At 32.3% G+C, this 22,373-nt stretch overlaps 5 protein-coding genes across 5 annotated transcripts; 3 read left to right on the top strand and 2 right to left on the bottom strand.

Moving 5' to 3' along the window:
- Positions 1-4,197: 4,197 nt before the first annotated feature.
- Positions 4,198-5,079, top strand: TRIADDRAFT_23203 (uncharacterized protein; the record flags this gene model as incomplete). The annotated part of the gene is made up of 2 exons (XM_002111063.1): positions 4,198-4,472; positions 4,812-5,079. Coding segments are annotated over 2 exons (543 nt in total), but the record flags the coding sequence as incomplete, so codon positions are not given.
- Positions 5,080-8,807: 3,728 nt separating this feature from the next.
- TRIADDRAFT_22929 (uncharacterized protein) lies at positions 8,808-10,446 on the top strand (the record flags this gene model as incomplete). The annotated part of the gene is made up of 2 exons (XM_002111062.1): positions 8,808-9,745; positions 10,182-10,446. 2 exons carry the CDS (start codon positions 8,808-8,810, stop codon positions 10,444-10,446), a joined length of 1,203 nt encoding a protein of 400 aa, XP_002111098.1.
- Positions 10,447-13,321: 2,875 nt separating this feature from the next.
- Positions 13,322-15,402, bottom strand: TRIADDRAFT_54725 (uncharacterized protein; the record flags this gene model as incomplete). Its single annotated transcript, XM_002110543.1, has 3 exons — positions 13,322-13,589; positions 13,939-15,044; positions 15,241-15,402. The coding sequence occupies 3 exons, from the start codon at positions 15,400-15,402 to the stop codon at positions 13,322-13,324; spliced, it is 1,536 nt and encodes a 511-aa protein (XP_002110579.1).
- A 1,162-nt stretch (positions 15,403-16,564) lies between these two features.
- On the top strand, positions 16,565-19,040 carry TRIADDRAFT_54724 (uncharacterized protein; the record flags this gene model as incomplete). Its single annotated transcript, XM_002111061.1, has 3 exons — positions 16,565-16,747; positions 17,409-18,496; positions 18,779-19,040. 3 exons carry the CDS (start codon positions 16,565-16,567, stop codon positions 19,038-19,040), a joined length of 1,533 nt encoding a protein of 510 aa, XP_002111097.1.
- Positions 19,041-19,946: 906 nt separating this feature from the next.
- TRIADDRAFT_54723 (uncharacterized protein) lies at positions 19,947-22,283 on the bottom strand (the record flags this gene model as incomplete). The annotated part of the gene is made up of 4 exons (XM_002110542.1): positions 19,947-19,989; positions 20,462-20,602; positions 20,793-21,865; positions 22,122-22,283. 4 exons carry the CDS (start codon positions 22,281-22,283, stop codon positions 19,947-19,949), a joined length of 1,419 nt encoding a protein of 472 aa, XP_002110578.1.
- Positions 22,284-22,373: the final 90 nt, after the last annotated feature.

Below are 22,373 nucleotides of genomic sequence, written 5' to 3'. Positions count from 1 at the left end.
ATAGCGTAGCATGGTTCCAATCTACAACGGTCCTGATGCTTATAATACATTAAAGTTTACATTATTCCCATTACAGTGTTGTGAACGTATGCTATAAAGAAGATTGGTCTTTATCTTGTAACTCTGTAGCATACTGTATGGCACAGTTTAGTCATCAGATCAATTGTCGCAATATACTTTGAATCATGACTTTCCGTACCTTAGACCTTTCTGTTACAACTCTGTAGGGGTTATTGATCGGTAAATCAACTGTTTCTAACAGCGGATACAGTAGTTTTTAAGCCATAACATAAGAGACTTCAATTCATTCGAATATAAATAATGAATCACCAAAATTGCACCAATGAACTTCACTCCGAAAATCGATCATTATGATTAATTATGACTATCATACTCGAACATTAACTCAACAGGAGATATGAATTAGTAAACAAAACGTCTATTACTTAAAACACCGTACTTAGATCTGATAGATAGTATAGTTATATTGATTTACCATCATGCAGTCTTCACACCAGGATACCAACTGATTTAATTTTATTGCATCATCTTAACATTTATATAAATATAATGCGGGACAATTAATAAGATAAATAATGAATGAATGAATATGCTACATGGCCAAATTGCAATCGAAGTTGAACTTTACTTGAAACAATACTCCTGTGTAGCACAGTAGCGTATAAGTAGTAATGTTATAATTATCTACACTTCTAGTTAAACTTGTTTTATGAAAAGTGGATGATAGTAGCCCATAAATAACGATTACCAAATTATAAAGTTTACTTTAATGGAGAAATAAAACTGAAATGCCTAAAATTATCAAGACCAATGAATGATTGACAACGAATACTTCTATCGATTGGATTGAGAATGTCGCACAAACTGATAGAGCTCACTATTTAAAAGTAGAAAGAGAGAGTTTGTGTTTCTATCAACTTCATAATCTTGGTTTTCTACAAGCAGCTATTATATTTAATAGATGATGCATCATTGTGTATAAAGACTTGGAAGAATAAACTCTATAAATCACAATGTTCATCTAAGACAGATTAATGTGATAAAATCCTTCGAAAGTAATAAAACCAAAACTTCAACTTTTTGTTAACCATTTCTTATTACATTCATTAATTCTTCTACCAAGGACTATCTTCATCTATCTCTTAAATGATAATATTTTTTATAAATAAACACATGCGATCAAGCCAACAGGTATTGCGAATTTTTTTAGACCGAATTACTTTTCAGAACAATTTCAGTATATTGCTTAATAATAGGTTACTATAATTATAACGTAATACTTGTTACTGCTAAACAGGTAAGCATGACCGCATTTGTCAAATTGAATTTAAAATTAAATGTATTAGAAAGATTGGATATAACTTAAATAGAAATACAATATTCAGGTATATCAACTTCTATCTGTAAAATTACTACAATGACATATTCTATAAAAAATATTGTAGATTAAGGCATAAGAATTGGTCAATTTAGAGTTACAGCATCTGTACACAAATAATTCTATGTTGCAATTGTCGTAATGGTATTATCTTTTCTAATAAATTTTCATTAAGAAGTCAAATTACACTTTCAAATGATATGAAAAGAATGCTTAAATTATTAGAATTTTGTGTACCATCAAAACTTTCAAATACTTGAGGTAATAGAGATGAAGATCCTGGAGTGATCGGTTTAATATTATACGAGCTAGTACACGGAGGTACTGACTGGTCCAGTATTCGGATATTCGATAGAGAAATCGATTAAGGACTGAGAAATACAGCCGTAAAAGTCTTCTATGTGGTTATTAGATCTTAACTAATTAATAGCCTTGGCAGAAATGTAGTTTATAGCAGTATTGATGATTTTTCCTTGAATTACGTTGATAGTACTTGATGTTAAATTCCCTTTTTACAACGAAGTCAAAGAATCATAAATTGATTTTACTCTATATGTCGTCGATGGATGTGGTATTATGTAGGCATACCGACTGCACTACTGGAAAGGATATTATTATACTACTTGGTTTATTCAATAATCCAGGCCAGGAGTAAACTGTAGTTGCATAGCTCGTCAGTAACTATAATATCGACATTCCCAAAGGTGTGCAATAACGCGATTATTCTGGATAATGTAGTAACGCAATATCAGCTGTGTATTTCGTACTATTTAACTATTTATAAGCCCATAAATTGGTACATTGCCAACCTGTATCAACAGGGTGGGTTTGTTTTATTCCAGTTTATTTATTATAAGGTTGATGAATTGTGAGCTCTATTAACCTTATCATGGATCGATTACATGAGCAATTCATGGATACTTATTAATTAGAGATGACTATGCAAGATTGCGCCAAGCAATGTCCAATGTTCTTGTATAATCTTGCAGTAAATTTGAATCTCATTTTTTATTTATTTTTGAATTACTATCAGCTATTAACTATAGACTACAAGGAGGCTACGCCTTTTTTACCTTTACAGTAAATACTGCCTAGAAATATTAACATACAGTAGTAGAAGGTCTCTGAGAGAGGTAAGAGGTATAGGTGGAACTATTGTCCATATATCTGTAGTCTATGTCTCTTTTAGCTATAACTTGAACTTGAATGAAACAATTAGAGGTGTTTATTAAGGACCATAAATGTCATTAGCTATTCAAAGGTTACTATTAAGGCTTTTACTACAATATACACAGCTTACAACTATTTCTATCAGTCATCAATCGGTTAGCTTAATCTAAGATTTTCGTGAATTTTTGTGTAATCGCGATCTCAATAGGGGTTACAAGAGAAATTACTGATCATTATCGGCAGCAGGATGACATGGAATATGAGATTCTCTCGTGCTTTTACCAGTTTGTTCTTAATAGTAGTCATGATTTCACCAGGATCGTCTTATAAAGTCGCTATTTTGCCCATGATGGGAACCAGTCATTCATATTGTATGGATCCCATTATACAATATCTAATTAAGAGAGTTCGTCAGGTAACTCATTTATTTATTATTAGCTTGATTATGTTGATTTCTAGCGTTATTGTATAAATAAATTAAGCCTAAAAAAGACTGTGGTCGATGGTACAATGTACGATATTAGATTTGCCGAAAAGGAACTACAGTTCAATCTGATTTCCCTACTAGTAAAAGGTTGTCTAGAAACTACAAAGTTGGGGCGAAGACTTTCACTTCAATTACTAATATCTTGTTAACGGAGAAATAGGAATCGGCTCTAGTAGACAATACACAGGCACATCTAGTTTATATCATATAGGTGCATATCTAGAGGAATACACGTACCTACTTAACAATATTGTCATTATTTATTAACTACTGTGGTTACCTGAGCTTATTTTAATATTGTTGTTTTAATCGAGGGAATAGATCGTCACGATAATGTCCAACGAACCAGAGATTCTGAAAAAAATCAAGCCATCACCGTTGGCGCTGTATGAAATAGATAAACCATTCACTGAGGGTGAAATTCAAGAAATCATCAAATCTAGTAATCCCTTAAGCGCACTGCTAAGCTTCTTTAACGCCCAGAAACGATACTGCGATGCCACACTTTCCAATAAAACTTTAATAAAATCATTGCATGATGTTGATATTATCATTACTGATAACGTTTACGTCTGTGGCATTCCATTGCCAGAAGTATTGCAAAAGCCTTATATCATTATCAGTTTCAAGGCTGATATTATCGGTATTCACACATTTCATGGACGTTGCCAGTATCAACCTGCATCGAATATACATGGCCATCCAATTACGTATTTATCCGGATCACCATCTTTACAACGATTAGGTAATGTATTTCTTTCGCTAATATTAGATAATTTCCTATCTTATGAATCTATGAATATTGCAAATGATTTAAGGTATAAGCATAATATCAGCACGCATCTAAGCCTGAATCAAATACGCCGAAAAGTATCTCTATTTCTATCGACGCTAGATTTTTTTATTGAATTTCCACGGCCTTGACCTCCATATATTTCACTTAGTTGGACCATTATATCCTCAAAACCCATCACCTTTGCCTCAAATATACGAAGATTTTATACAAAGCTCAGAACATAGTACAATTTTAATGTCATTAGGTAGTGAGCAACGAATACAAGATGAAAAACTACCGGTGATAGTGGAAGCTTTAAGTCAATTACCATTTAATGTTATATGGAAAACAAAATAGAATATCCACAATCTACTTAAGAACGTTAAAACCTTCAGTTGGGTTCCTCAGAACGATATTCTTGGTCATAAGAAATTAGACCTATTTATAACTCATTGTGGTTCCAACGGTATCTATGAAGGAGCATATCATGGTGTTCCAATGTTAGGGATGGCAGGAACGATGGAGCAACGCCTTAATGTCATCAGGATAGTAAAAGCTGGAATTGAAATAAAAGTCAATTTCTTCAAATTCAGCTCTAACGATATCGTCGATGGCGTAAAGATGCTACTATCGGATTCGAGGTAAGACTTAAAACTGTGAGTAGATTGATGTAGAATATGCTTTCTAACATTCGTCTTTCTTTTCACGGTGATACTGTTGATGGATTACCCTCCAAGTTAAATTTTAGCTGATACAATTTTACATAATATTCATAGTGGTATTGCTATTATATCCTCTTGCACAGCACTACTCAATTTTCAATGGCTGTAATAATTAATATAGTAGAAGATATATTAGCAAGGTAAACCACAGTGCACTATATCCATTCGTATGATAACAAGGAGTTAATTGTATGAAAGATCAATTTCAATGTTTCACTTAATGCGCTTTCTACTTCTTTCCTTCTTGCGCTTTTATAGATACAAAGAGAATGCCCAAAGAATTTCTAAAACTCTTAAAGACAAAAAGATATCATCCAAAGACAAAATTGTGGATTGGATAGAATATGTAGTAGATACAGGTGGTGCTCATCATTTGAAAGTACAGGGTGAAACGTTATGGTTTTATGAGCTTTATAACCTAGACGTCTTTGCTTTTATAATGTTAATACTGTATGTAATTTATCGATTATTAAAGTATATTATAACTAGAATGCGCAGATTAAACGCGAAAACAAAGTGTGATTAATAAAGTAAAGCTTAAAATTTACTCGTATTGAATATAAATTGACTATCTAATTTATAAATTCGAGCTGATCTATTCCTAGATTAGTAATTTGTAGTATTTTACCCCATATGTACAGACTTTGTGTAAACATGGCCATTACTAAATATTATAGTAAACTTTTCGCATTTAGCGATATATATTTAATACGTACAAGAACTAATTTGTAATTTTCAGAAGTCCTCGATACAGGTAGGATTTGGTAGATGAAGTTATTTTCGCTGTAGTATGATATTTATATGTAATTATTTCCGATATTGACCTTGATGAACTTTCATGAGCTAATTTTTCAGTATACATGAAGCAATAAGCGAGGTTGTTAATATAAAAATTTAACTTCACAGTTAATAAAGTGTAAATTTTCAGTCAACGGAAGCGTTTATTTATTTTTACTTAATTACTAGTGTTCCCGGGCGTATGTACGCTGAAGATGTCTAGTTACTCGAGTACCTTACCTGTAATTTTTACTAATTATTCCTTTATGTACTCACATATCAGGTATGTACAGTACTGTAATGCGCAATATACAGACAAAAAAGCTTTTATATAACTAGCATCATACCCGCTTTATGAACGGGGAAAATCGTGATCCTATGAACATGTTGGCGTAGTTCTAATTTATACAACATCTTAATCGATTTCCAATACGAAAAATACAGTTATGCTATAATCTCATGAAAACACAAAGAAATATGATATTATGACAGAAGATGCCATGATATTACTCTATCATGAAGACTCATTACAAGCCGAACTTTTCATATCCACTGGTACCTATGCCTTACTTAATCTGTATAATTCAATAAATCAAACATGGGAATTCTATTGTATGTTGCAACTCTACAATTTAATATTGGGCGTCAAAATAACACTTAGTACATGATTTTAATAACAGACTTTAGTATTTAATAAAAATATTGATAATTGCAAAATTTTATTCTCTATCTACTTAATATAGCATCTACATTGGTAAACTTGAGAATTTAATAAAAATCTATAATTTTAAAGTTTTATCTACTATCTGCGTGATATAGCACTACATTAATAAAAAAATTTTATATTTATACAGAAGATAGCATAATTAAGAATTATTCTGTTGTGAAGTTTACACGATAAACAATAATCTGTGTCTATTTAAGCGTTTACGATTTCGCGCCGTTACTTCATACAATCACTGTCTATGAGCAATAGAAATAGCCCAAGAATCAAGAAAATAATTATCACACGAGATGATACTATAGAGAATCGTTCTATCACGAATCTTAGATTATACTATAAAGAACTAACATGAAAATTAAGAAAATACTATAGGGCATAAGATTTCATTGTGCTGGTTATTTATTATAGCCTTTACAGTCTTAGCTATTTTCTATGATCATTTGCTATTACATATATTATAGAATATGTTGTATCTAATTTTACAATTTTGTTCTGTGTATGTATTTTATCTATAAAGCTATAAATAATAACAATTTGTATCTCAGATTGAGTTGGTTGTAATAGTTATAATGCTAATTATTTTAACGATACGTATAACAATTTCTGCTTCAGATTTAGTTCGTTGCATTAGTTACGATGTTAATCATTTTGACGTATTGCAATTTTTGCCTTAGATTTAGTTATTTGCAATAATTGCAATGTTTATGATAATTCTCAGGTTACTTTACAACAGCTTATGCGCTACTTTACTGTAACTCCCTCACACATAAAGTTTACAATAAAGAATCGATTTTCTTACTCAATGTATTTGTGTAAATCTCTAAGTAGCAATGAAATCTACTTCAGCTGAATCATTCAACTCTCCATCACAAATACCATTGCAGAAGATAATGCAACATAGATATTTCTATCATGGATTATATTTATATACTAGAAAGAATAATCTCTACCTCTTGATGCAGCATATAAATTAGGTTGATAATGACGAGTTTTGGGCTAGGTTAGACCGAGCTGTTGTCTGTACGTCTGTACATCTTGAATCTTTCATTTTAGCTGGCCTGCGTAGCAACTTAATAGTTTCTGTTAATTAAATAGTTTAGAAGAGCTTTTGCCTAGTTTTATTAACCACTGGCGACCTAACCAAGCGATTGCCTCCAAGCAATACTTACCAAGGTAAAAATAAGCGGTAGAAATTGATTTCACTAAGCTCAAGTACGGTAAAATTGAATGGCATTGCTAGTAATTTTACTCGCATCACCTGATTGAGAGATATTTTACACGTCTCAGTAAAATTGGACCACTATTTCATGGGCGTAGGGAGCCCTGTACGAGTATACCGGTGGAAAACTGTTTAGCTATAATGTAGTCACTAATTAGGTCTTTAAGTTTTGAAGGCATTTACTTTGAATTTGGCTAAAGTTTTACGAATACAGATCATTGCAACCTTGAGTACTTGTCGTTTTTTATTTTATTTTTACTACATTATTGAGTTGTTTTATTTCTTCGCAATTTTTACAAACTATCAGTCACTGGTAGGTATACGGTCGGTTCAACCAGTATATAAGTCATGCTGAAATAGTAGTTTATTATTAATGTCCTATCCAACCGGCTACTTATAATTTACTAAAGCAAAATAAAGTAGAGTTCATTCTATTGGATAAATTGGATAGTCCTTTTTTAGTCTGAATTATTTCACCAGTCGTAAGGATTTAACGCAGTATTTACCCTCTTTTATTTTCGTATATATCAATGTTTACAAACTTATCATAAATTAAAGGAAACTAATGTCGCTCTAATCAAGTAGATAAATTTAGCAGCATTTTGAATAATTTTTACCTGTTTACAACAGAAGTTGAGAGTTTCGAAAGGTAGATTTTAAATTAGCTAATTTCATCAAGCACATCTAAGTCATTCCATGTTGGTAGAGTATACCATCTTCGTTGCATCTGAGATAAAGAACAGCGACAAGAGTGCAATAAATCAAATTATCGGCAAAGAAATAAACTAATTTATGATTTATATTATTTTAAAAAGCAGTTAGTAAGATTAATTCGCTAGGATAAGAGGAGAGGATTAGAAGCTGAATGAGTATTACTCAGCTACTCTAGAGTGTAGGAAACGAAACGTTTAAAAAGTAATGTGATTACAGTCCATCAGTAATAGTAATTTTAATTTCTAGATAAAAATAGTAACTATCTCTTGTTTGTATTGCATCGATACAATCTTTATAATCTTGTCTTTATTTACTAATCGTTAAGGCTCTTCTATTGATGAGAAAATGACTTATGCAAGAACATGCGTTTACTACTGCACACTTTTATGTGTGCTGATGATGATTTCACAAGGATCATCGTATAAAGTTGCCATCCTCCCTATGATGGGAACCAGTCATTCCTATTGTATGGATGTAATTACACAGCAATTAATAAAGAGAGGCCATGAGGTAATTTGTATAAAGAGGTTTTTTTTATTTACTGTGATTTATGTTGAATTAGCGAATACTAGTAATACTGTATCAAATCATCTTCTATTTTAATACGTTGTCCATATAATCATAATATCCTTACACTATGTAATGGGAATAATTTTCGATATTTGCATAGACCGTGACGATAATGTCCAATGAACCGCATCACATAAAAAAGCTAAAGCCTTCTCGTTTGGCGTTATATCAAATCGATGAACCAATTAGAGAAAGTGATACACAGAATATGTTTACTAAGAAAGATCCTTTCAAAACTTGGCGGCTTTTTATGGCTGCACAGAAGCGATATTGCGATGCTACACTCTCCAACAAAACGCTACTACAATCGCTTAAAGATATCGACATTGTCGTCAGCGATGGAGTTTACGTCTGCAGTATTTTACTACCTGAAGTTTTGCAAAAACCTTTCATTAACATTTATTTCAACGGTGGTATCCTTGGTGTACATACCTTTTATGGCCGCTATCGACCTGCATCGTATGTACCCACCCATCCGTCTCTAACATCGCGTAAGTTATCATTTTTCGAACGATTAATCAGCGTTATTGGTAAATTAGTAATGGAGCGAATTTTTCAATGGGATTGCGAAAAAGTTGCCGAACAATTAAGATCCAAACATAATATTAGTACACACTTAAGCCTTGCTCAATTACAAAGAAAATTGTCCTTGCATTTATCGGCACTGGATTTTTCAATCGAATACCCTCGACCTATACCTCCATATGTCCATCTAGTGGGACCTTTATCTCCTCAATCTCCATCACCGCTACCTCAAATATTCGAAAACTTTATACAAAACTCGAAGCAAGGAGCTATTTTAATGTCATTCGGTAGCGAGTTACAGTTAGAAGATTATAAAGTGTCGGAGATGATTAAAGCTTTAAGTCAATTACCCTATAATGTTATATGGAAGACGAAACAGACTGTGGATAATTTACCTGAGAACGTTAAAACTTTCGGATGGACTCCTCAGAATGATATTCTTGGTCACAAGAGAATAGTCGCTCTAATAACACATTGTGGCTCGAATAGTTTATACGAAGCAGCGTATCATGGCGTTCCAATGATAGCTATGCCATCTATGATCGAGCAACAGCTTAATGCTCAAAGAATGAAACATGCTGGAATAGGGTTAGAGGTTGATTTCTACAGCTTCACGTCTGAAGATATTATTAACGCCATAAATGCATTAGCAGCAAGTCCAAGGTAATCATTGATAATATAGATTATAAATAGATACCTTCTATTTATATCTTCATATATACCTTTCGTCGTTATTATAAAATAGATGTATTAGAAATACATTATCATTTACAATATTACGTATCTCTAACGATCGAATACATTATAATAAAAAAGAGGCACATGTGTAATAATTCAGTATATACTGCTTTAATCTATGATGGGGGTATTGCAAATATTATGTACATTACATTCTATCAGTTTAAGTAAGTTATCTTTAACTAATTAAGCTAATTTATAATTTAAAAAAGCGAGTAAAACATTTCAAGTTATGATTTGAGGTAGTAAAGTAAATACTTGATAGACTTGGATTTATATCACGTATTTTTATCTATTGTAATGATGTTAAATACAGTATATTTCTACAATGTAGCACTTAATTCAACTTTTACTCTAATAGATACAAAGAAAACGTACAGAAAATTTCAAAAATTCTTAAAAGCAGTAAATCGGCAAGAGATACAGTTGTAGATTGGGTAGAATACGCAGTCGATACAGACGGTGCTCATCATTTGAAAGTACAAGGCGAAATGCTATCGTTTTACGAACTTTATAACTTGGATGTCTTTGCATTTATAATATTGATGTTGTATATTTCTTATCGGTTGTTAAACTATGTTACGAATAGAATTTGTTGTTCGACAACGAAAGCAAAATCTGATTAGTAAATATTAAACTAAGAAATGGCTACGATAGCCGCTCATATCTGTTATGCATAATTTAAATTACGTGATAAATTATTATTGGACGCTAGTTTAGTATCTTTGCGACACTTTTTTTATGTCCATTAACTCTGTAGGTAGTCCTGCACAAGGTTCGATTTTTTGCGGTTTCCATAGTGTTCATGTGATGAGATATACGAATATAAATGCAGAGGCATCTGCGATATATAATCGAGCTACGAAATCATTACTGTAGAGTAACCTTTTAATTTGTGTATAAAACACAGATTCCAGAAAGAATAATTCTACAAAAATTATGATGCGATTTATTAATTATCGATTAAGTGTGTTCTTATACTTTTATTGCTAGAGTAACTATGTTTTGGCTTTAACTAATGTAACCTATATATTACGTAAGATAAGATTATGATATATTTCCTGAGGTAACATAGTAGACACGTAAATGGCTAATTTCTTCGTAATAAACAAATTGAACGTATAACATATATACGTACAAGTAAAATAATTTACCCTGTCAGAGTAAGGACTACAGAGGGGTAATTTTAAATTATGCTAACTATTGAATGCATATAACAGCTAGCTAGCTATAGCGATAATTTTATATAAACATCGTATTTGACGACAATAAACAGCAACATATTTAACTAGTCACTCGCAATAGTATCTAACAGAATTAAAAGTTCTATATGGAAATAATTTCTATTAGAAGCTTCCCTCGAAGCGATGAACGGTATATGTACACGTATAATTGTTATTAATAGAAACGAGTAGTACTGCCAAATACTATCCAGGCAGAAGACTTAATTTCGATAGGCCAAGTAACTTTTCATATTATAATTAATCACTATATTTGCAGAGATTTTAATAATTGAACTATTGCAGCCCTAAACTACCAAAGAGATTGATACAGTACTATTCTTTATGGTTGAGCAATTTAATATGTCATAATAATAGGGCTGAAATTTTGAACTATTAGTTATCTTATATAAACACGTACTATTCAATAATAAGGCCTTTAATGGATCAAATACCATAATTTATAATATACAGTAATGTACAGAGTTATGCCATATGTAATTATGTAATTATTCTGTAGTGTTCATGGGGTCTCTATAGGCAAATAATGGAAAAAATATAAATAAATCTGTCTACAGTACACCATCTTGTTTACCTCAGCAATGGACTACTAGACTAGGGATTACTAAAAGAGAGGGAGAGAAACTAACTAGAACACTCTTCAGTATTGAATATAGAGTTCGGTGTGTTTTGTCCTGGAGGCCATATAAAGGTACAGTATATCACGAGAGAAATTTTTTTCAACCTTTAAGCGATATTTTAATTGACAAATGGCATGTGTTTGCATTTATAGTATTGATGGAATATATTTTTAATAGATTATTATAGCACTTTATGATTAAAATTTATAAGCCAAGATCGAAATTCAAATATAACTAAATGATAACATATATAGTCAATAGTTTTATTTATTGAATATCTAGAAATTAAAAAATTTTCAATTGAGTGCTACATCGGTAAACATACCTATGCATTGTAAATATACTCAAACTATATATTTAGATCCTATGTACAATGTATAAAACACCATGGCTTATATTCACTATTATCACCATATCTAAAGTTGTCTAATTGTGTCTTTGCAGACTATGGCACTTTTATTCTATAGACTACATCGTATGAAAAGGTTAAAGCCATCTCCATGAGTATAACATGATATGAATAATCCAATTACTGAGGAGGATACTCAAATTATGCTTGCAAAAAGAAGTCCTTTAAAAATTCGATTTCATCATGTGAATGTTTAGATTCACTATTCTGATATTACACTTTCTAACAAGAATTTACTACGCTTTAAGTCGCTGATCTTGTTGCCAGTAATGACGTCTCTGTGTGGAGTATCTTAATACCGGAAGTATTACAAAGTCATTCATAATTATCGCCTTCAATGACGATATTTTAAGCCTTAATACCTTTTCTGAATGATATCGACCTGCACCTTACTGTATATACCCAGTCATCCAGCTTTCTATTCTCCAAACTTTCATTTCTACAGCGATTAGGCAATACAGTGCGAAGCCAATTTTTCTAGGGATATTCTGTACATAGTCATGCGACAATGCTGTAAATGATTTACGATATAAACACAACAGTATTCCTGTATATGTACGTTTTATTGGAATATCATCTATTCAGTCTCCATCATTATTACCACATAAGGTCGTATTTTGAAGATTTTATTTAGAAATCTACAGGAGGAGCTATTTTAATAATATTACTCGGTAGCGAGCTATAATTACAAGGTGAGAAAGTAACATATTACTTTAGATTCTACACTGGTATGCACCGCTAGTAAAATTGAATTTTGGTAATTGTAGTAAAATTTTAAAATAAATTATCTTAACGCTTTATTTACAGAATTTCGTTATGCAATTGCCGTAGCAAAATCCAGACTCGAAGCTCTTAGAGGTTCGCTCATGAGAGCCTTATTAACTTTTAGATAGTGTTTTACTTAAAGTAGAAAACTAGTTTAGTTTTATTTGTTTTCTTAAACTATACTAACGCATATAATAAATTTGTTTGTAAAATCAGCTATGTACGGCTAAAATATGGAAAATTCACGTGGTCTTAGCTATTGAACCGACAATTACTACTTATCTTATCAAAAGAAAAATTATTTTATGGACAAAGTAGTAAATCATCGTACCTACAGAAGTGATTGCAAACTAACTATAAAAATGTATATCTACTTATTTATACTAAGGAATTCTCGTATAGCATCTACTGTATTCGAGGTAACAGGTATAGAAAAAAGCTACTAAATTTCATACTCAATCTACTTTCAATCTACTTTGGCTTTAGATTTTGAACTACAAATTGCTTTTATAAAAAATGCTAGCACGCAATAAATAATATAGATTATAGCTGTAACTACTAGTAAAACATCTAAATTGTAGAATTCATAAAACCATAAATTTTCTCCCTCTACTTTTAAATGATGAGCTCCGTCTGTTTCCACAACATATTCAATCCAATCAACAACAGTGTCCGTAGGCGATCTTCGTCTACTTTTTATAACTTTGGAAATCTTAACTGCGTTGTCCTTATATCTAAAACAAATATTTAAAGTCGATTTCTTGTTACTCTGATATCCTTACTATTTTTTACGTATCTTCGTACTATAATTAATTATGTATAACTAAGATGATAATGCTTAGAATATAGCAGTATCGGTTTAAGATTAATTTATATTTCACATTATAATCTAATTGAACAGTAGAGAATGCGTATTATTTAAAATTTATAGTTCCCTTCTATAGCAAGCTAGTTTAAGATCAGTATTTGTAGAAGAAATATAGATAATTATTCATTATGTCTTGATAAAGATTCAAATTTAAGTGTGATTATTAAGAAAGCATACAAGATAAAATTCTGAACTTAAAAAGCTAAATTAAGTACCTCTTATTTTCGACCAATTCCGTCACGGCGTTAATAATATCTGCTTCGCTAAAGTTGTTAAAGTCCACATAGATTGCAACTCCTGCACGTAATAGTCTTTCAGCATTGCCTATTTGTTCTATCATTCCTGGCATCCCTATCATAGGTACTCCGTGATATGCACCTTCGTATAAACCGTTACTTCCACAATGTGTTATAAATGCAATAGTTTTACGATGGCCAAGGATATCATTTTGAGGTACCCATTGTACTACGTTAACATTACTAGGTATATTATCGATTTTTTGTCTAGTTTTCCAAATAACTGTATAGGGTAACTTGCCTAATGCTGCCGTCATTTTCGGTAAATTATCATCAGACAGTTGAAGTTCGCTACCAAAAGATACAAGAACTACGCCTCGACTAGTCGAATTCTGCATAATAGTTTGGAAAGCTGGAGGTAGTGGCGATGCAGGCTTTGGAGTAATAGGTCCTATGGCTTGAATATAAGGTGGTAATGGTCTCGTATATTCGATTGAGAAATCGACTGCGGTTAGAAATAATGAAGGTTTTTGACGTAATTGATGCAGTGTCAAATGTGTACTGATATTGTGCTTGAATCTTAATTTATTGACTACGCTCACTGAAAAATATTCCATCAAGGCAAAAAAAATTTTACCAAAGATGAAATTAGCAGCTCGTTGTGCAAATGCCATCTTTTTCTCTACATTTCCAGAAGCAGATAGTGTGATTCGTAGCGGTATATAAGAACTGGGTTCATACTGGCCTACGAAGGTATGGAAGCCTATGATTCCTCCGGAAAATGATATTTGTATATTTGGTTTGTTCAATACTTCAGGCAATAGTATACTGCAGAAGTAGATACCATCACTGACTACAATATCTACATCTTGAATCGATTGTAGTAAAGTTTTATTCGATAAGATAGCATCGCAATAGCGTGTCTGTATATCATATAATCCATAAACAGGATATAATGGATCACTCGAGATCAATAGTGACTGGAAATCTTCCGAGGTTGCGGGTCGATCGATTTCAAATAGAGCTAGAGGAGAAGGCTTCAGCTTTTTCAGTCGATCAGGCTCGTTCGATATAATTGTAACTGCCTAGGAATAAAAGAATTAATGTTTAAAAGGTGCACTCTTTTAGTAAGATTGAGACTTATTCGTGCTGGTAAAATAACGTGAACGATCTTTTATTAGTATAATTTTAGAAAATTAATGTAGAAAATGTGTAGGCTCTCTTAATGTTAGCTAGTTCTTAGTTAGAATCTAAGGTATAGAAATTTTTGAACGTGCTTACTTCATGGCCTCTTTTGATTATTTGTTGGGTAATTAAGTCCATAGACAATGTATGGCTTCCTCCAATCATGGGTAAGACACCAACTTTCAAGGATTGTGTGCAAGGTAACGATGCAAGAGTAATCAGCAAGCATAACCCCGTAAAGGTCCAGATTTTACCCATAGTCAGCGATCAATTTAGATGTCCAAGTCAGAAATATGGAGTAAAATAGTTACTTTTAAAGAATAACTACAATAAAAGACGTTACAAGCTCGACTTATATAACGTAAAAGTGAGGAAAGATGTTGGAACGGCGCGGCGCTGTCCCGAAACTCCGATGTTAAAAAGAGGCTTGGCAAATAGAAGCGAGTGCATGCGCTTATAAAGGACTGGGATAATGCTAATAATAAATTGAATGAATAGCTATTATGTAATTATTATTCGTGTTTGCGTAAGCTTATATTATCGTAGTCACACCAAGAATAATTATAATTAGAATAGTTGAGTTACTAGTAAAGTTTCAATTATCGCTGTCATCTGTTTCTTTTTTATACCTCTCTAATATATCTAAAAACGTGACCATAAGTATTTCAAGCCAAGCGTTAGCTCAAGAGTCGAAGTATCATAGCCATAGCGTAATTCGATAATAGTCCGACTGATAGAGTAGTAAGATTTATCGAAATATTAAGAAAGATATTATTAGAAGGATAAAATGATTAGTCATTATACTGTAACTCGCTTCATCTCCCTCTTACTCCACGCAAGTTCTAAGACTTCTAATTCACTCTCTCTATGTCAGCGAATTCAAATTTTAGTTATTTCTTACTATTAATCAAGTAGCAAGTTCTTGGCCAGATTCAAAATTATCCTTAATATACCATCATCAGGAAGAATTAAATGAATAATAGCAAGTCATTGCTATAAGACTTACAGTATTTGCAGCTAGCTAATAGTTTACTTAAGTAGCTGCAAGTCATAGTCTTTATCGAATTGACAAAAAATTGAATTGAAGACCTATTAAATTGACGGAGAGAAACGCTGCTAATCGTCGAAATCATTGCAAACATTGAGATAATTTCTAGCCTCGAACGGATGAAATTTTTAATCTAATTGCATCAGTAAATTCTTTTTTGAATGTAATGACGTCTTTTACGCAGACGCAAATCCATAGTTCACAGTTTTGGGGCCACCATATCATCACACAAACTAAAGTGCTATCGTTAAGATAGGCCAGCAGAGATTTGGTATAGTAATCACTTTCTTTTTCATGCCAGCAGTAAACGATAGCTAATTTCCAGGTAATTGTGATATTGAGACCTGATCCATGCACTCAGACTAGCCAAAAATGCCTGACAACCAGCCGATCCGACATTTCTTTAACAACAAGCCCAGCATATTACTTATTCTATTAATCTTTGCATTGCCATGTATATCGTCGTTAAAAGTCGCTATATTGCCGTTTATTGCTGGCAGCCATCCTTTATCGGCGGATATCATTGCGCAACATCTGATTAAAAGAGGTCATACGGTATGTGTCTTGCCAATTTTCTCAACGATGTATCGATATTTCTAATACTCTACATCACTATCCTTTCCTTCATACTATTTTATAACATATTAATAACCTACTGGCAGCTATGACTAGTTCAGTATAGGGTCATAGAATAAGTAACCTCTAACTATCAGTATCAAATTAATAAAGTAAATTAATTTAGTGATATGTATACAGTAGAATTATTACAGTACTTTACAATCCCTTCCAAAAGATAAGCTGTACTAATCAGCCTATAACAGTACGATTCAAGTGAAATAACTGATTTAAAAATATGTAATGCGTAAGAAAATAAGAGGCAACAAAACAGTGATTAATGCTATTTTAAAAATTAATTCATTCATCAGCCGAAATCTTTAATTTTTGAATGTACTGATTATCTTATTATAGCTCATACATACAGAAAATCATAAGTAGTCATCGATAGTACTGTAAACATTATTGATGCATTGTATCCGAATTGAATATCATCAGTTACTGCCTTTTTGAAAAATGAAAGTCTATTGGATTGAAAAATTTATAAGTTTTTAATATTCAATACGAATCTTTATAGCAATAATACCTTCCTGAGTTACTATTCTCTACGATTTGAATTAAGAAATGAAAAAACTAATTTTTTGTTGGTTTTGTGATCTAGCCTATTACTATTATTTCAAATGAGCCTAAAGTCCTTAAGAAATTAAAGACTTCTGCTTTTGCCTTATATGACATTGAAAGACCCTTTACTCAGACTGAACTTCAAAAAGTATTTACTACCACTAATCCATTTATAGCACTAAGTTATGTCAGTGATATACAAACACGATATTGTGATGCAATGCTATCGAATCAAACGTTAATCCAATCACTTCAAGATGTCGATGTTATTGTCGCCGATGATTTACTTGTATGTAGTCTTCTTTTAAAGGAGGTATTAAACAAGCCGTCGGTACACGTTTCAACCTCAGGAAGCATCGTTGGCTTTCATACCTTTCTGGGAGCTTATACACCTTATTCATATGTACCTCTGATAGGACCGTTTTCAAAGGATATGAGTTTCTTACAAAGAGCAATGAACGTTATCGTTGGTTTAGGAATGGAAGCTATAATAAAAAATTGGTCCTCTAAAATGCTTAATACGTTAAGATTTAAGCATAATATTGCTACAAACTTAACATTATTTGAGTTACGTAGAAAATTTTCTGTTTATTTAGCAACTCTTGACTTTGCTATCGAATATCCCGTACCTATACCACCAAATATTCACACTGTAGGACCGCTAACACCCGTACCACCCTCGCCATTACCTCAATCATTTGAAATATTTATGCAAAATTCCGGCGATCAAGGTGTTATAATTCTGTCGTTAGGTAGTGAACTTCAGATTCAAGATCATAAATTAACGGAAATGGTAGCAGCTCTAAGTCAATTACCTCATCAAATTATATGGAAAACGAAGCAAAGAATTAAACATGTACCTGAAAATGTAAAAATTGTCGAATGGATGCCTCAAAATGATCTTCTTGGTCATAACAAAACTATTGCCTTTATCACTCATTGTGGTTCAAATGGCGTGTACGAAGGGGCCTATCATGGTGTACCTATGATAGGAATGCCGGCTATGGAAGAGCAAATGGGTAATATTCGCAGAATAATTCGCACCGAAATTGGAGTTCATGTAGACTTTTACAAATTCACAATGAGCGATATTACAAGTGCAGTTACTGAAATCACTGCCAATAAAAGGTACCGTAAGACTCTATATAACTCTTTGAATAAGAATTATTTAACATTATTTCTATCGAAGATGTCGTTAAATATTAGACTACATATCTCGTCATATCTCGTCAGGTGCTGTTCCTAAATAGACTTATACAGTTGTTGTAAAGTCTGTATGCTACATAGCTTAATATCTAAGTTCTTATTGAATGATAAATGATAGATACAGTATATGAGTAATGTCTCCTGTTTAAGTGATGTATACAGATTAAAGATTTTATACGTCTACATTTATGTATATACGCTTAGATACAGAGAAAACGCCAAAAGAATATCTAAAATTCTCAAAAGCTCGCCAAGAACGGCAAGAGATGCTATTGTCGACTGGATTGAATACGTTGTGCAAGCGGAAGGAGCTCATCATCTAAAAGTAGAAGGAGAGAAATTGTGGTTCTACGAACTATACAACCTAGATGTTATGCTATTCGTACTAATTGTACTCTATATTATCTATCGAATGTTGAAAGCTTGTACGAAAATGATATTTCAATCAAAAGCTAAAGTAGATTAGAAAAATATTATCTATCTCTATCTATATGTACTTATGCTATCTATATTGTAAGAGTTAAGAAATTTCATGAAACTTTCTTTAGAAGTAACGGCTAATTAAGATTTCTTTAACATTATCTATCTTTTCTATACGGTCGATTGTTGCATAAGTAAGAGAATTTTTGAAAGTGTCATAATTGAATTGAACAATATCAAGTATTTCTATTTGATCAACTAAGAAAGTCTCCTGGACAATTACACTTTTAAATGTTACAATAAGCAAAATTAGAAAGTAATGTAACTTTTAGGTAAATTATATTAAAGGTAAAGGACTTTAGTTACGTTTTGGTTATGTCTAAATTATCCGTACATCAAGAGTGAAGATTATATGTAGCAGCAAATCAAATGTATTAATTATTAATTTTTTTGTCACATTCTGGAAATAGATCTAATGTCTAGTGGACTATTTACATAGAAATTTCTAAGATAAACGCGATTGTCGAAACTATCGTTACGAGCTAATCCTACCTTATCACAAATTGTATAGCGAGTACTGTCATTTCTTTTCCGATAAATGAATTTGTAATATTTTACTTTCGATACAACCGCATTTCGAATTCATTTACGTGAATGCTGTTACTACAGTATTATAATATTTAATGCATTCTCTATGATGATAACAACGATTTCTTAAGCTAGTACATAGGAGTAGAATACTTTAATCACCAAGCTTTACTATTTATGATCATAATATCGCTACTGCCATTATGATCATAATCTATTGCACCATTCTAGATTAAACTTAAAGGCCTATCACAATCTGAATATAATTATTCAAAACATTATTGTACATTCAATACAATACATTACTGATGCTGTAGTTGGTAAACTATTTTGAAGTTCACATTTACAGTTTTATTAATTCGTATTAAAAGAAATCATCCAAACCAGTTGCATTGGGCCTTATTTTACTATTGAGATATCAAAATTTAGATATATCATACCGAAATACTAGTTAATCTCAGCGCAAAATATTATTAGTACATTAAAAAGGCAAATACTATCGATGCTAAACGCATATTCTATCCGTCAATGAGCTATTAGAGAAAATTTGACTAAGGTACTGTTCAGATATGAAGTACTACCAAATAGCATAAGTAACAATGAATAGCAAAGAATCTGTACTGTTTGTAGGTTGTAGCAATTTTTAAATTATTTAACAATTATTTCATTGTTACAAAAACTTAAAAATTTTAAGGTTAACTTCAACCTTCAAATACTCGCATGATTATACAATAATAGCTCCCGTTTCACTAATCATATTTTACTTTATCTCCATTCCTGTTACAACAGCACCAACACAACAAATACTTGGATATCTTAAATATACAATACATGCAAAATGTAATAAAAGCTATTACATCTAATAGATAGTATTGATACCACGGCATATTAAGCTCTACAGGTTTTAAGTGGCTGACATCGTTATGATGAATATATTCGATCCATTGTACTAAAGCTTCTCTTGGTGGTATAGGTCGTGATTGTATGCTCCTAGATATTCGAGTAGCGTTTCCTTTATACCTTTACACATAGTAAATGAGCAACAGTAATTGTAAATACGTGATTCAAACTTACATTAAATTATGAAACTAAATTATGTAGCATACTTCTACTCTTATCATAACGTATAGTCAAAATACCCGTGTGCTACATAAAGTCACGACACCTGGTAATAAGTACACAATACTAATTTTGGTAAAACCTGACCTACCATGGGTTAGTAATTTCTGCCACTGCCTCAACGATAACGTCAGGTGTAAGATTATTTTTGTCCAGACTTATAGCTACCCCTGCAGCTTTTGCCTTTCCTATATTTAATTGCTGTTCGGTTTGTATCGGTATACCAATTAATGGAACACCGTGATAAGAGGCCTCGTATATGCCTTTTGATCCACCATGGGTTACAAATGCTCCTAATTTTGGATGACCCAAAATATCATTTTGTGGCATCCATCTTACTATTTTAACGTTATCTGGAGGATTCTTAACGTTTAATCTAGTTTTCCATAGAACTTTCTGTTCAAGTCTTTTAAAGCCAGCTACTAATGTCGGTATCAGACTTTCAGGAAATTCAAAAATTGTTCCCATAGATACAAGAACTACACCGTGTTCTCCCGAACTCTCCATAAAGTTTTCTAGATCTTCAGGTAATGGAGATGCTGGTACACTTGATATTGGTCCTATTAGTTTCATATTTGGCGGTATAGGTCGTGCATAATCTACAGCGAAATCTCCGGCTACTAAAGTCATTTCTGGCGATAACATTAATTCATAAAATCCTAAATCGGGTCTGATGTTGAATTCTTGTTTAATAGAGTATGCTAAATAGTTCATAACGTTAAACAGTACGAGTTCTTTTAAGCATGCAGCTATTGTGTTTTTAACACGTTGAAAAAAGTTCATTTTAGAACTGTAAGTCGTTCCCATTTGAGGTATATAAGCAGGATTACTAGGATAGGCTGGATATCCAATAGGAGATAGTAGTGTTCCTTGTATGCCAATCATGATATTGCGTTTGTTAACAATTTGAGGGAGCATAAAGCTGCAAAGGTACATAGAGTCGGTGATGATGATATCATAATCTTTGATTAGCGTACTTATTGTACCATTACGGAGCATGTCACGACAAAATGTCCCTTGGACGGAGAACATTAGTTTCAGTATTCCCACGATTCCTGTCACTTCTTTTTCACCTTGAACGCCTTTAAACTCCATCGTCTTAAATGGAATAGTATGGATTTTATTCATCATCGAACATTTGTCTTCTGGTAGGATTATGCTGACCTGTAACAATTAATTATCGAATTAATTAATTAGACATTACGTAAATGCGTATACCCGTATTGTGTCCGTAAAAGTGAAAATTTTGTAAGTTTTAAAAACACCATTTAGCGACACTTTCACAATTACGATCGTTGTTTGGCATAAACAACGCGTAGTTTACATTCATTATTTAGCGAAAATTTTAGGAACACGATAGCTTAATCATTTCGGAAATTAAATTAGCATGTAGAAGACCACTAATATTACAACATCCCACCTGATGACCTTTCTTTATCAGTGTTTCTGAAACAGTTTTCATGGATATGATATGGCTATTTGCAGGCATAGGTAGCACAGCGATTTTCAAAGCATCCATATTCGAACAAAAGAGCAAAGATAAGATGCAAAATGCTGCAATAGTATTTAATCCGGTACTCATGTTTCGCTATTATGGCCGCACTGATCAGTTCAAAAGCATACGTTGGCAAATTCTGATCACAAATACTCGGATCTTCAGGTACTTGACTGT

The sequence above is a fragment of the Trichoplax adhaerens genome, genomic scaffold (genome assembly GCF_000150275.1).
Source record: "Trichoplax adhaerens TRIADscaffold_3 genomic scaffold, whole genome shotgun sequence".
Lineage (NCBI taxonomy): Eukaryota > Metazoa > Placozoa > Uniplacotomia > Trichoplacea > Trichoplacidae > Trichoplax > Trichoplax adhaerens.
The sequence above is the reverse complement of the archived record's forward strand: the minus strand, read 5'-3'. Positions and strand labels throughout refer to the sequence as shown.